At 48.6% G+C, this 15,593-nt stretch overlaps 1 protein-coding gene across 1 annotated transcript; it reads right to left on the reverse strand.

Annotated features, from left to right (window-relative positions):
- Nucleotides 1–620: 620 nt before the first annotated feature.
- Nucleotides 621–10,806, reverse strand: LOC142829503 (uncharacterized). The gene is made up of 3 exons (XM_075929185.1): nt 8,263–10,806; nt 1,257–1,363; nt 621–906 (listed from the first exon to the last, which is right to left on the reverse strand). Exons 1-3 carry the CDS (start codon nt 10,804–10,806, stop codon nt 621–623), a joined length of 2,937 nt encoding a protein of 978 aa, XP_075785300.1.
- Between the last annotated feature and the right edge of the window lie 4,787 nt (nt 10,807–15,593).

Genomic DNA, 15,593 nt, shown 5'->3' on the forward strand with positions numbered 1-15,593 from the left:
AGACTCCCCCGATCTGCCGACAAACAGCTGATCGGCAGATCGGGGCAGCCATTTAAATTTAAATGAAGCCGCGATTATTTTAATCGCGGCTTCATTTCCCTCTTCCGATCTGGCTAATCTACATGCCTCCGTCGAAGGAGGCATGTAGTCTAGACACACCCTTGGTGTGGGAGTTATGCCAGGCCCCTTCATCTAAGAGGTAATTTTTACAAGTGCTATTCCCTACAAAGTGCGTGGCGGAGCGTGATTTATTTTTTGTAAAGCACCACTCGCCTACCTATGGCTGAACCTTCCATGATGGAGTTTCGTGGGCCAACTGGTCCGTTGCCCAGGTACTATTTTCGTTGGAATGTAGCCTAAACTCTATGTCTGTTATTGTGGTTATAGTTAAGGGCTGGGGAATCCAGGGCCCAAGGCGGCCCTGATCTTTGGCCTGGACACAAACCCAACAATTGGACAAATTTAGATATTTTGCTATGTTTTCTGCTAGGAACAAAATGCCGTTCTCGGACTCTTGTTCTGGAGCATTCCCTAAAATAAGGACGGACCAGTATATTAGGCTCAAACCTAATTTAGGATTCATGTTTTCTTTTTACAAATGGTTAATTTTAATCCTTCCCCTACTGTGCTGATCCAATGGTCGGCTTCTTGTTCCGAGGAGTGGCCACTTCCTGGGAGTTGTTGTCTTGCTTCTTTGACAAATATTTCTTGATTCGCGAACAATGAGTCCACTTATCGCTACCTGCTAGCTTCACCGCCGTATGGGTTGTTAGCAGTACTTGGTAAGGTCCCTCAAACTTTTCCGTGAGTGGATCCTTTTTCCACTTCTGGACTAGCACTTGATCCCTTGGCTGGAAGGCATGAATTGGGGCGTCCAGCGGTAGGCTCTGGAACGGCACTGCAAACCTGTGGAGAGATGACAAAACAGACTGCAAAGCAATAACGTGCTCTCTAAGTTCAGTGTTTCCCAAATCAACAGTTACTTGTTCTCTCCACCCTGCTGGCAAGACCCTGGGCGGCATTCCAAACATTAACTCAAAGGGGGACAATTTTATCCCTCTATGTGGTATGCTACGGATTGGAGTTAAAGCCAGTGGGAGCACCTGGGGCCATTTTAAATGTGTTTCAATACAGATTTTTGTTAACATTGTTTTCAAAGTTCTATTCATGCGCTCCACCTGACCTGAACTCTGTGGTCTCCATGGAGTATGGCGCTTCCACTTAATGTCTAAGGCTTGGGCTACTTCTTGCACTACCTTCCCCACAAAATGACTACCTTGATCTGACTCAATTGACTGGCAGCAAAAATCATGGTATCAGGTCCTGCAGTAGGACACGTGCTACTGTTGATGCTGTAGCCGTCCTGGTGGGATATAGAATCATAGAATCATAGGAATGGAAGGGACCTCGAGAGGTCATCGAGTCCAGCCACCCTGCCCTCAAGGCAGGACCAAGCTCCGTCTACACCATCCCTGACAGATGTCTATCTAACCTGTTCTTAAATATCTCCAGAGAGGGAGATTCCACCACCTCCCTTGGCAATTTATTCCAATATTTGACCACCCTGACAGTTAGGAATTTTTTCCTAATGTCCAATCTAAACCTCCCCTGCTGCACTTTAAGCCCATTATTCCTTGTCCTGTCCTTAGAAACCAAGAGGAACAAATTTTCTCCTTCCTTCTTGTGACACCCTTTTAGATATTTGAAAACCGCTATCATATCCCCCCTTAATCTTCTTTTTTCCAAACTAAACAACCCCAGTTCATGAAGCTTGGCTTCATAGGTCATGTTCTCTAAACCTTTAATCATTCCTGTCGCTCTTCTCTGTACCCTTTCCAATTTCTCCACATCTTTCTTGAAATGTGGCGCCCAGAACTGGACACAGTACTCCAGCTGAGGCCTAACTAGTGCAGAGTAGAGCGGCAGAATGACTTCACGAGTTTTGCTTACAACACACCTGTTGATACAACCTAGAATCATATTAGCTTTTTTTGCAACAGCATCACACTATTGACTCAAATTCAACTTGTGGTCCACTATGACCCCTAGATCCCTTTCCGCCATGCTCCTTCCTAGACAGTCGCTTCCCATCTTGTATGTATGAAACTGATTGTTCCTTCCTAAGTGAAGCACTTTGCATTTCTCTTTATTAAACCTCATCCTGTTTAGCAAGTTAGAGAAATGGTCAGAGGTAAAGTCATTTTGAATTATGTCCCTATCCTCCAAAGAAGTTGCAACCCCACCCAGTTTGGTATCATCTGCAAACTTAATAAGCGTACTCTCTATCCCAATATCTACGTCATTGATGAAGATATTGAACAGTACGGGTCCCAAAACAGACCCTTGAGGAACTCCACTTGTTATCCCTTTCCAGCAGGATTTAGCACCGTTAACAACAACTCTCTGACTACGGTTTTGCAGCCAATTATGCACCCACCTTATCGTGGCCCTATCTAAGTTATATTTGCCTAGTTTATCAATAAGAATATCATGCGAGACCGTATCAAATGCCTTACTAAAGTCTAGGTATATGACATCCACCGCTTCTCCCTTATCCACAAGGCTCGTTATCTTTTCAAAGAAAGCTATCAGATTAGTTTGGCATGACTTGTTCTTCACAAACCCATGCTGGCTATTCCCTATCACTTTATTACCTTCCAAGTGTTTGCATATGATTTCCTTAATTACCTGCTCCATTATCTTCCCTGGGACAGACGTTAAACTGACCGGTCTGTAGTTTCCTGGGTTGTTCTTATTCCCCTTTTTATAGATGGGCACAATATTTGCCCTTTTCCAGTCTTCCGGAATCTCCCCTGTCTGCTATGATTTTTCAAAGATCATAGCTAAAGGCTCAGATACCTCCTCTATCAGCTCCTTGAGTATCCTGGGATGCATTTCATCAGGACCTGGTGACTTGCTGACATCTAACTTTCCTAAGTGATTTTTAACTTGTTCTTTGTGTATCCTATCTTCTAAACTTACCCTCTCTGGGTATGTCTACACTAGAAAGTTAGTTCGAACTAACGGACGTTAGTTCGAACTAACTTTCCTATGCGCTACACTAGCGCTCCGCTAGTTCGAATTTGAATCGAACTAGCGGAGCGCTTAGTTCGAACTAGGTAAACCTCATTTTACGAGGACTAACGCCTAGTTCGAACTAGCTAGTTCGAACTAAGGGCTGTGTAGCCCTTTAGTTCGAACTAGTGGGAGGCTAGCCCTCCCCAGGTTTCCCTGGTGGCCACTCTGGCCAACACCAGGGAAACTCTATGCCCCCCTCCCGGCCCCGGACCCCTTAAAGGGGCACGGGCTGGCTACGGTGCCCGTGCCAGGTGCAAGCCTGCCAGCACCCAGCTAGCAGACCCTGCACCTGGCACGGCACAGAGCCACCCACCCGATGCCCCCCAGCCCACCCCCTCTTGCCGGGACCAGGCTGGCGGCTCCCAGGAGCTTGCCCTGGACCGCAAGAGGCGGGCACCTTCCTGGGCTAGTGCGGACATCGTGGACCTCGTCCACGATCTCCGCACTAGGCACAGGAAAGTGGCCGTCTAGGGCAGGAGAGCTGCCAGCCTGGCCACCCAGGACCAGGTGTGCATGAAAATCAAGGGGGTCCACTGAGACCCCCGACACTGAGCCCTGAGCTTACAATGGCCGTACTGGGTCAGACCAAAGGTCCATCTAGCCCAGTAGCCTGTCTGCCGACAGCGGCCAACCCTAGGGACCCTGGAGGGGATGGACCGAAGACAATGACCAAGCCATTTGTCTCGTGCCATCCCTCTCCAGCCTTCCACAAACTTTGGGCAGGGATACCACTCCTACCCTCTGGCTAATAGGACTCCATGGACCCAACCTCCATCACTTTATCTCACTTCCCTTTCAACTCTGTTCTAGTTGTAGCCTTCACAGCCTCCTGCAGCAAGGAGTTCCACAGGTTAACTATTTGCTTTGTCAAGAACAACAACTTTCTCTTACTAGTTTCAAGCCTGCTACCCATTCCTTTCCTTTGGTGTCCTCTAGTCCTTCTTTATGGGAACTCAGGAAGAACTTTTCTGAATGCACCCTCTCCACCCAACCCCTGCTTTTAGAGACCTCTATCCTGTCCCCCCTCCGTCTCCTCTTTTCTAAGCTGAACAGTCCCAGTCTCTGTAGCCTCTCTTCATCTGGGACCTGTTCCCAACCCCTGATCATGTTAGTTGCCCTCCCCTCTCCCAGCCTTTCTCTTCCCCTCTCCCACCTCCTTTTCCCAGTCTCCCCCAGTTTTGTTCAATAAAGACAGAGTCAATGTTGGAAGAAACGTTATCTTTATTTTGTACATCAATAAGAAGGGGGGCTAGGGAAGGGCAAGTGGAAGGAGGTGAGGGAGGAATGGGGTACGAGCCCCCGATGGGGAGGACTGGGCTGGCTCTGCAGGCTTCTGGGGGTGGAAGCTCTCCTGCAGCCCCCCAATTACTCCCTCTCCCCAGATGGCAGCCTGCGGCAAGTGCAGCCGGGCTGATGGCCGAGTGGTGTGATGTGCCCAGTGTGGGCACTCAGGGCACTCCAAGCCAGAACTTCTTTGCAAGCGGGGCACCCCTTAGAACTGTGTGTCCGGGGTGGGGGTCGGGACCCTTTAAGCGCAGCCCTCGGCTAGCCTGAGACAGCATCTCCATGCTCTAAGTCCTCCTTTTATGCCCTGCCGGCACTGCTTCCGGCCATCATTAAGCCCTGTTCAGAGTCCACTCAATGTGGACTTACTAGTTCGAACTAGCAAAACGCTAGTTCGAACTAGTTTTTAGTTCTAGATGCGTTAGTTCGAACTAGCTTAGTTCGAATTAACTAATTCGAACTAAGTTAGTTCGAACTAGCGCTGTAGTGTAGACGTACCCTCTCTGCTTGTATTCACTACGTTAGGCACACCTCCAGACTTCTCGGTGAAGACCGAAACAAAGAAGTCATTGAGCATCTCTGCCATTTCCAAGTTTCCTGTTACTGCTTCTCCCTCCTCACTAAGCAGTGGGCCTACCCTGTCCTTGGTCTTCCTCTTGCTTTTAATGTATTTATAAAAGGTCTTCTTGTTTCCCTTTATGCCTGTAGCTAGTTTGATCTCATTTTTGTGTCTTTGCCTTTCTAATCTTGCCCCTGCATTCCCGTGTTGCTTGCCTATATTCATCCTTTGTTATTTGTCCTAGTTTCCATTTTTTATATGACTCCTTTTTTATTTTGAGATCATGCAAGATCTCCTTGTTAAGCCAAGCTGGTCTTTTGCCATATTTTCTATCTTTCCTACACAGCGGAATTGTTTGCTTTTGGGCCCTTAACAACGTCCCTTTGAAATACTTCCAACTCTCCTCAGTTGTTTTTCTCTTCAGTCTTGCTTCTCATAGGACCTTACCTACAAGTTCTCTGAGCTTATCAAAATCTGCCTTCCTGAAATCCATTACCTCAATTGTGCTGGTCTCCCTTCTACCTTTCCTTAAGATCATGAACTCTATTATTTTATGATCACTGTCCCCTATACTGTCTTCCACTTTCAAGTTCTCAACTAGTTCCTCCCTATTTGTTAAAACCAAATCCAGAACAGCTTCTCCTCTGGTAGCTTTTTCAACCTTCTGAAACAGAAAGTTGTCTCCAATGCAGTCCAGAAACTTATTGGATAGCCTGTGCCCCGCTGTGTTAGTTTCCCAACATATGTCTGGATAGTTGAAGTCCCCCATCACCACCAAATCTTGGGCTTTGGATAGTTTTGTTAATTGTTTAAAAAAGGCCTCATCCACCTCTTCCACCTGGCTAGGTGGCCTGTAGTAGACTCCTAGCATGATATCACCCTCATTTTTTACCCCTTTTAGCTTAACCCAGATACTCTCTACACAGCTATCTCCTACGTTCATCTCCTCTTCAGTCCAAGTGTGTACATTTTTAATATACAAGGCAACCCCTCCTCCCTTTTTTCCCTGTCTGTCCTTCCTGAGCAAGCCGTACCCTTCCATACCAACATTCCAATCATGTGTCGCATCCCACCAGGTTTCTGTAATACCAATGATATCATAGTTGTATTTATTTGTTAGCAATTCTAGTTCTTCCTGCTTATTACCCATACTTCTCGCATTTGTATATAGGCATCTAAGATACTGATTTGATCTTGCCTCCCTGTTGTGTCCTGACCCTCCTTTCTCCTTGCCATTATAGACCGTAGTCCTCCCCATTTCCAACCCATCTCCCAGTGCCACACATTCAGCACTTACCTGTGGGCTTTGCTCACCTGTCCCCGTCGAACCTAGTTTAAAGCCCTCCTCACAAGGTTAGCCAGTCTGTGTCCAAACAAGGCCTTCCCGCTCCTGGAATGGTGAACTCCATCTCCGCCAAGCAGTCCTTCTTGGAAGAGCACCCCGTGGTCAAGGAAGCCAAAGCCCTCCTGGTGACACCATCCTCGCAGCCAGGCATTCACCTCCAGGATGCACCTCTCTCTGCCTGGGCCCCTACCTTTGACAGGAAGGATCGAAGAGAATACCACCTGCGCCCCAAACTCCCTCACCTGTACTCCCAAAGCCCTGTAGTCATGCTTGATCCGCTCAGTGTCACACCTGGCAGTATCATTTGTGCCCACATGGATGAGTAGCATGGGGTAGTAGTCAGAGGGCCGGATAATCCTCGACAATGCCGCCATAACATCTCAGATACGGGACCCTGGCAGACAGCATACCTCTCGAGATGAACTGTCAGGGCGACAGATGGGTGCCTCCGTTCCCCTCAAAAGAGAGTCTCCAACCACCACTACCCTACGTTTCTTCCTCGCAGTGGTGGCAGGAGACTGCTCAACCTTGGTGGTGCAAGGCCTGGTCTCCTCCACTGTGGGGGGTAACTCCTTGTCTCCTGCAGAAAGTAAAGTGTAACGGTTATGTAACAACACAGTGGGAGGGTTAGGAGTAGGGGTGGAACACTGCCTGCTGCCAGAAGTAACCAGCTGCCAGTGCTCACCCTGCACCACTGCCTCCTCCATAAGTGGCTGGTCAACAGTCCCACATCCTAGGACAGTGACCTCAGTGGACTCCACAGGAATACTGTCCAGGAATTCCTTATGGCCTCGAATGCTCCTCAGCCTGGCCACCTCCTCCTGTAGCTCTCCCACCTGCTGCCTGAGGGTATGTCTACACTACCCCGCTAGTTCGAACTAGTGGGGTAATGTAGGCATACCGCACTTGCAAATGAAGCCTGGGATTTGAATTTCCCGGGCTTCATTTGCATAAGCGGGGAGCCGCCATTTTTAAATCCCCGCTTGTTCGAACCCCATGTAGCGCAGCTACACGGAGCTCGAACTAGGTAGTTCGGACTAGGTTCCTATTCCGAACTACCGGTACACCTCGTGGAACGAGGTGTACCGGTAGTTCAGAATAGGAATCCTAGTGGAACGAGGTGTACCGGTAGTTCAGAATAGGAATCCTAGTCCGAACAACCTAGTTCAAGCCCCGTGTAGCCGTGCTACACGGGGTTCGAACAAGCGGGGATTTAAAAATGGCGGCTCCCCGCTTATGCAAATGAAGCCCGGGAAATTCAAATCCCGGGCTTCATTTGCAAGTGTGGTATGCCTACATTACCCCACTAGTTCGAACTAGGAGGGTAGTGTAGACATACCCTGAGAGATTCCACCAGCAGGCACCTTTCACAACGGTTGTCTCCCACAGCCTGGATATCAGTCAGTGGGAATTGCAAGCCACAAATACTGCAACACCACACCAGGACCTGGGTAGAGGCATCCATGCTCAGGTTCTCTGTCTGAATACAGGCACAGGTGGAGGAGACAGGAGAAGTACTGGCACAAGCGCTTCGGGTCTTCATCACCATCAGTCACTCCCTCTGCTCAACTCCCTCTTCAACTCCCCTGTCTGCAGTCCCCTGTCCGCTTCGCTCCCTGGTCACTCTGCTCTGGCTTTTTAAAGCCTGCTTGCCTAGGTCAGGCCTGTCCCCTTCTGAGTCACACAGGGGAAGGCTGAGTCAAACTGTAAAATTCAAACAGTCAGGCACACACACTCACACCACAGCTAGTACTCTCAACGGGTAGCCTCTTCGGTGGTGGGGTCGCTTTGCTCTCCCTCTTCAACTCCCCTGTCTGCAGTCCCCTGTCTGCTTCACTCCCACCCATCCTGTTAGCTGATCCACTAACACCAGTAAGTATTGGTATCGTCCGGACTTCGGAAGTTCAGCAAAATCAATCTGCCATGCTTGGCCAGGGTAATAAGCCCATCGTCTTCCTCCCATGGGAGCGGGGGGTCGTGGTGGCTTAGGGTTTACCTTCAGACAGGTTGGACACTGCGCCGCTACTCGCTGTGCTTCTAGGTACAATCCTGGTGCTGCCACCTGCCGCACTAGCAAGTCTCCCATTGCTGTGCCTCCCATGTGGGTGGAGGCATGAAGACGTAGGAGCACTTCTATCAGCAAGGGTCGCGGCACCATAACTTTTCCTCCCGGCGCTATCCACCAGCCATTCTTATTCTTTACTTCGTTGTTCTCCTTTGCTGCAGCATTGTCCATGGGGAAGTAATGTACTATGCAGTCTTCAAGGGGGAACGTAACTTCGTGTGCGGAGCCCTGAATTCCTACATCACCTCCCATTAGTGCTGCTTCCTTGGCGGCTGCATCTGCCTTTGCATTTCCCTTCTTCTGGCGTTCATCAGCAGCTCTTCCGTGTGCCTTCACATGGACCACCGCTACTTCTCTAGGCAGTCTGAGAGCTTCCAACAGCTTTACAATTTGTGGTCCGTTTGCTATTCTCTGCCCTGCAGCTGTAATGAAACCGCGCTCCTTCCATAGTAATCCGTGGGCATGCATGGTGGCGAAGGCATAGCGAGAGTCAGTGAAGATGTTCACCCTTTTGTCTCTTCCCATTTCTAGGGCACGGGTTAGGGCTGTCAGTTCTGCTGCTTGTGCTGACCAGCTTGCAGGAAGCTTTTCTTTCCACACTGTCTCTGTTAAGGTTACCACTGCGCATCCCTTTATCATACTGCTGGAGCCGTCTACAAAAAATTCTTCCTCTGGATTCTCAAGTGGGTCGTCCTTCAGATCTGGCCGAATCAGCACGGTTTGAGATAGCACTTCCAAACAATCATGACATGGTGGTCCCAGTTCGGGCAACAAGGTGGCTGGGTTTAGAGCAGTGGTGTGTTTGAAAGTAAGTCCGGGGTTAGACAGTAGGAAAATTTCATACCTGGACTGTCTGGATGGGTTCAAAAACTTCCCTCCTTCTCCTTCAAGAATTTGGGGTACTCCGTGCGGGGTATGTATTACCATATCAGTTCCCATTACGATCTTTTGGGCTTCTTCCACGATGGTAGCAGTAGCTGCAACAGCTCTTAGGCACGTCAGCCATCCCTTTGCCACTGGGTCTAATACCTTTGAATAGTATCCTACCGGTTTCCAAGTGGGCCCTACTGGCTGGGTAAGGACCCCTGAAGCTATACCTTTATTCTCATGCACATAGAGTCGATAGGGTTTATGCCCATTGGGGATCATCAAGGCCGGGGGCTGCATCAAGGCAGCTTTTAACAACTCGAAAGCATGCTGATTTTCTCTAGTCCATTTCCAATTGGTAAGACCCTCTTTGGTAAGGGATTCATACAAAGGTTTGGCTTTACCCCCGTAGTAGTCAGGAATCCACATTCTACAGAATCCAGTTAACCCTAGGAAGGCCCACAGTTCCTTCGGAGTGGTAGGGGCAGGCATATCTTGTATAGCCTGTATGCGATTCTTGCTTAAGGCTCGTACCCCCTTTTCAATCTCATAACCTAAAAAGGTGACCTTTGGCTGACAAATCTGTGCTTTCTCTTGCGAGACCTTATAACCTTTCTTCCCCAGAACATTTAATAAGGACACTGTTGCCCTCTTTCCTTTTTGCATATCAGGGCCTGCAATTAGCAAATCGTCAACATACTGAAGGAGGGCTACCTCAGGGTGCTGTCTCTTCCAGTCTTCTAAATCTTTTTGCAAGGCAGTCCCAAAAATATGGGGGGCTGACCCAAAACCCTGGGGCAGCACGGTCCACAATAGCTGAGTTTTGTGATGGGTGTCTGGGTCCTCCCACTCAAAGGCAAACAGCTTCCAACTATCTTCATGCAGAGGTATTGAGAAGAAAGCATCTTTTAAATCTAACACTGTAAAGACCTTCGCCTCCGCTGGGACTTGTGTTAGGATTGTATGCGGGTTTGGGACCATGGGGTGATCCACAAGGACTTTCTTATTTACAGCTCGTAAGTCCTGAACTAGTCTATATGAAGTGCCGTACGGTTTAGGTACCCCTAAAATAGGGGTGTTGAAAGGGGAAGAGCCCTCCACAAGCCAGCCATACCCTTTGAATTTTTCAATTAATGGCTTTAAGCCTATTCGGGTGGCCCTCCTCAGGGGATACTGCCTTACACACATGGGGCCTTCTCCTTCCTTAAGAGGGATTTTTACTGACGTTACAGCCCTTGCCCGGGCAGGGGTGCCATCTGCCCACACACAGGGATCAACTCCATTCAATATCTCTATTCCCTTTGCTCTTAATACTGTCTCAATGTTACGGAGGGCCATCTGATAGTTTGAGCCTTGTTTTACCGGGAACTTGACCACAATCTGATCCCCTCGGAAGAAGATCTCAGCTTGTAACTTTGTCAACACATCACGACCTAACAGGGCGACCAGGCATGTGGGCGAGACAACAAAGGAGTGTTCTAACGTGCTTTCTCCAATCTTGGTAAGAAGGGGTTTACATACAGGTAGCCGTATTCGTTTCCCTTCAATTCCTTCTACTACTACATGCTTTCCACTTTCCTTAGCTGAGGGGGGCTTCACGGGAATCATAGAGAATGTAGCTCCGGTATCTACCAAAGCCTTATAGTCTCTGCCTCCAACCCTTATTTTTACCATGGGATCCTCCCGAGCCTTAGCTCGAAGGGTGGTGGCCTTAGATCCCGGTCCCCTTCAGCTAGATTCTTCCCCGGAGGATTCCGCCCACATCTGACGGCGCTCCTGTTGTCCTTTCCTTTCCTTTGCCTTCAATTGTGGGCAATCCCTTTTCCAATGTCCCTTTTCTCGACAATATGCACATTCATCCATTCCTACACGTCCCTTTCCCTTCTTAGGGTTTTTCTTCTGACTCTGGTCTAGGTTTCCTGCGATAGCCGCAGCTAGCATTGCCATTTGCTTTTGCCCCTTTTTTCCTCCTTTTTCTTGGCCATTTGCTCTCTATTCCCATATACTTTGTAAGCTATTTCTACCAGCTCGGATATGGGTTTTCCCGGTCCACCTTCCATCTTTTGTAGCTTTTTACGGATGTCAGGGGTGGCCTGTCCTATGAACATTAAATTCACCATCCACTGGTTCTCAGGGGCCTCCGGATCTAAGTCACTAAATTTTCGAAAAGCTTCAAACAACCGTCCTAGGAAGGCGGAAGGGTCCTCATCCTTCCCTTGCCAGACCTCATATAGCTTAGATAAGTTGGTGACTCTCGGTACTGCCTGTCCTAGTGCTTGTACTATAATTCCCAAATACTCTGCATTACGCTTTCGACTCCCAGCCTCACGACCATTCCATCCTGGGTCTTCGATCGGGCATATCTCCCTTAGATCTAGACCTACTCTGCGCTCTTCTGCTATGCGATCGGCTGTGCCCAATACCAAGCGACACTCCTCTGTGGTCAACAGGGTTTGCAGCATCATTTGGATATCTGCCCATGTGGGCCGATGGGTCTGGCCCATGGACACAAAGAGGCTCTGCATTTTTAGGGGGTCTTCTCTAAACGAGGGGTTCTGATTTTTCCAATTAAACAGGTCCGATGTACTAAAGGGGACATAAACAAATGTCGTGTCCCCGTCCGTGGTGCCCGCAACTTCTCTCATGGGACACACGAAGGATGCAGAGGTCTGGGGCTTGGTACTTGGTCTGAACATATATGGTTCACGTTCTGGCGACCAGAGGGGGTCTGATGTCTCTCGATCTGGACCCTGAGCGGGGGCTGATGGTTTCTCTTCAGACTCAGCCTGATTATACAGCGGTGGGGGTACAAGAGCAGACAATAATGCTGAAGTTGGAGTAGACCCCGCTGAGCTATGGCTTGGTTCCTCCTCCTGTCCTCCTATTCAGTCCCCCCTCTGTCTTCCTTGTGTGAGGTCAATCTCACTACCCGAATCATTCAAAACTTTGGGGCCCGACCCGTCCTTGCCCCCCAAAGTCTTTGCCTTTGCCGCCATAACTTTACATGTTCCCATACTACATTTCAGCAGCCACTTTGGTCTATCCTGTAACTGAGCCAACCAACAATCAATATATGGAAATTGGTCCCAATGGCCATCACGAGTAACAATCCCATGTACTTGAGTCGTTACTTTTACATCAAATGATCCAGTACTTGGCCAGTCCACCCCAAAAGTAGGCCACTCAAATTGGCAGAAGTTAATTAAATCTTCTTTTGTCATTTTCACTCCATAATCTGCCTTGAACTTACTAAAAGGGTGTGCCCTTTTGGAACCGTAATTCTATCTATCGTAGGACAGTACAAGAGAAGAGAGGCAAGGAACAAACAAAAAGAAGCCACTGGGTCACGGGGTTTGGCCGACTTCCCTTGCAATCAAGATATCCTGGTCATCGGGTTTCCCCTCGCCGGAATCTTGGGGCGGCTAAAGTCGGCTTAAGTCCCAGACCTGGTCAGCGGTAGGTGCCTTTATATTCTAGGTTTCCAAATTATCATTAATACAAGAAAAAAATTACCCCTACCAAGAACACAATCATTCCCTGGGGCCGTTCTAAATCCCCGTAATTTTCTAGAATGACCCACAGATTGGTGGTGTTATTCATTGATTGCTGGCTATTTCTTCTACTTATGTCACATTACTTTTAACTATACAATAAAACATACATATCATACACGCTGTGTCGCGTCGACCACCCAAGTGGGGTTGCGGAGTAGTCTTATATACCCCGGGAGTGACCCGTTCCCACCGTGTCAATAATGTTCAGACCTATATGCTGAACGCGTGATCCCCAAAGGACTAATGGCTAACAAGAAGACACAGAGACACAGGGAATATGTATACTCACTCTGTCAATACCCCGGCGCCTTTCCTTCGGACCTCATAGCCTGGTTGACTCGTTAAATAGAGATTCCTTTAACCTTCTGGATGTCCCGACTCACGCTTTTAGTACTGCGACGGACTCAAACAGTCCGGTGCGCACTTCATGGTCACCTACGACGGTCTTGTCGTTCGACTCCGGAGTGGTCCAAGGGAAACTCCTGGCTGGCTTGCCAAATTTGTTGCATAAATTGCTAGTTTCGTCCCCTGGAGGCTAAGTCAATTTGCCCCAAGAAGAGAGTCACACACTCAGGCTGGGTCCAACTCCATTTTATTGTTTGCAAACATGTTCGACTAAGGAGCTATTGCTCAAAACAGAGTCAACCCTGGGCATTGGCTAAGCATCCTTTTTTATAACTTTCTTGGACTTCCTTATCTAACTTGGTATGTCTTGATTTGTTAGCTTAGCTTCATGTTGCAACGTTATTGGTTAGCATACTTCAACTTTGTTCCACTCAGTAACGACCACCAGTATAGCTTACTTAAGCAATTAACAAGTTTCCCTGACTCATGTAGTACGTGCAACCTAGTCTTTGAGAAATGGGTCTGAACAGCTAGTTCCTCTTTTTACTACAGGCTGGAGCCCTGTGGTAACCCCCAGGAGCATGGGCCAGAGCTGGGCCGGGGTGGGGCCAGAACTGAGGCCAACTGTGTGGGGTTGGGGCCAGAGCCGGAGCTTTGCAGGGCTAGGTTCAGAGCTCCAGCTCCATGGTTGCTCCTGGCTGCACTAGAATGGAGCCCCACTGCCGGAGCCTGTGTCACCCGGTGAGCCAGTAGCTGCTGGGCAAGCAGCCCAGCTAGGTTGAGAGTAAGGAGGGTGAAGAAGGGTTGTCTACTGGGGCAGCCTTCCAGCAGCAGGTGATAGGCTTGAGGGGCCAGAGGCAAGAGACCTCTCCTGGTCTGGCAAATTCTCTTGTTCGGACTGGTCAGGCCCCGACAATGCCGTACCAAGGAGGTCCAACTCGTAGTCATATAACTAAAGTACAAATACAAACTGAAGTACTGGGCACTGACAATCTGATGGGTGGAGAGATCCTCTCTTGTCAAACTCTAGTGGTCATGCAATGAGGGGAAAGGAGGAGATGGAATGGGGATCATTGTCTCAGAAGCAAACGCCATGTTAACTCCACTAACATTACTAGAGACCCTACAGAAGGCTACTCGGGAGGAGCTCTGAGGCACCAACAATGGGAGAATTTTCTTTCTCCCTCTGTATTTTTCTCCCTGGGGAGTTGCTGTCTGCCCAACTCCCTGGCTATGTCTAGACTGCAAGCCTCTTTCGAAAGAGGCTTTTTCGAAAGTATCTTTCGAAAAAGCCTCTTTCGAAAAAGAGCGTCTAGACTGCAAGCAGTACTTTCGAAAAAGCAAGCCGCTTTTTCGAAAGAAAGCAGCGAGTGAGTCTGGATGCTCTCTTTCTAAAAAGTCCTGTTGGCATTCAAGAACGCCTTTTTTCAAAAGAGCACTTTCGTAAAAAGGCGTTCTTCCTCGTGAAATGAGGTTCACCGCCGTCGAAAGAAAAGCCGCATTCTTTCGATTTAATTTCGAAAGAACGCAGCTGCAGTCTAGACGCAGGTGATGTTTTTTTGAAAAAAGGCAACTTTTTTCGAAAAAAAACCCTGAGTCTGGACACAGCCCCTGAGAGGTAGGATCTCAAAGGGTATGTCTACACTACCCTCCTAGTTCGAACAAGGAGGGTAATGTAGGCATACCGCACTTGCAAATGAAGCCCGGGATTTGAATTTCCCGGGCTTCATTTGCATAAGCGGGGAGCCGCCATTTTTAAAACCCCGCTGGTTCGAACCCCGTGCAACGCGGCTACACGGGGCACGAACTAGGTAGTTCGAACTAGGCTTCCTAGTTCGAACTACCGTTACTCCTCATTTCACGAAGAGTAACGGTAGTTCGAACTAGGAAGCCTAGTTCGAACTACCTAGTTCGTGCCCCGTGTAGCCGTGCTGCACGGGGTTCGAACCAGAGGGGTTTTAAAAACGGCGGCTCCCCGCTTATGCAAATGAAACCCGGGAAATTCAAATCCCGGGCTTCATTTGCAAGTGCGGTATGCCTACATTACCCCTCTAGTTCGAACTAGTGGGGTAGTGTAGACATACCCAAAGGCTGTGTTCTGGCCCTTCCCTTATGCACAGCTCAGAGAGCAGGAGCAGGAGATGCTGAGTCACTGTTTTCAGCTATGTGACTCCATCCATCATTTGGAGCAACGTAGCTTTGACCATAGAGATGGTGAGTGGTTCTGGGTAGAGTGCTGCTTTCTGTTTTCTCTGTAATCATGAGGGCTGGAAACTGACCTTTGTTTAAATGAAAGATTGTCACCCAATGACCCAATGAATACAGGGGACTTGTGATAAAGTTCTGAGAGTTAGCAATACTGTGAGAGCTGTGATGACTGGACCTTTCTCAACGCCTGTAAAAGGAGAGAATAAAATGGGTACACAATTTCAGAAAGGTGAGCTAGAGAATCAAACAAAGAGGATGTATTCATTTGCTGAGCTGATTGATTTATTG

Source organism: Pelodiscus sinensis, chromosome 5, assembly GCF_049634645.1.
Source record: "Pelodiscus sinensis isolate JC-2024 chromosome 5, ASM4963464v1, whole genome shotgun sequence".
NCBI classification, from domain to species: Eukaryota; Metazoa; Chordata; order Testudines; family Trionychidae; genus Pelodiscus; species Pelodiscus sinensis.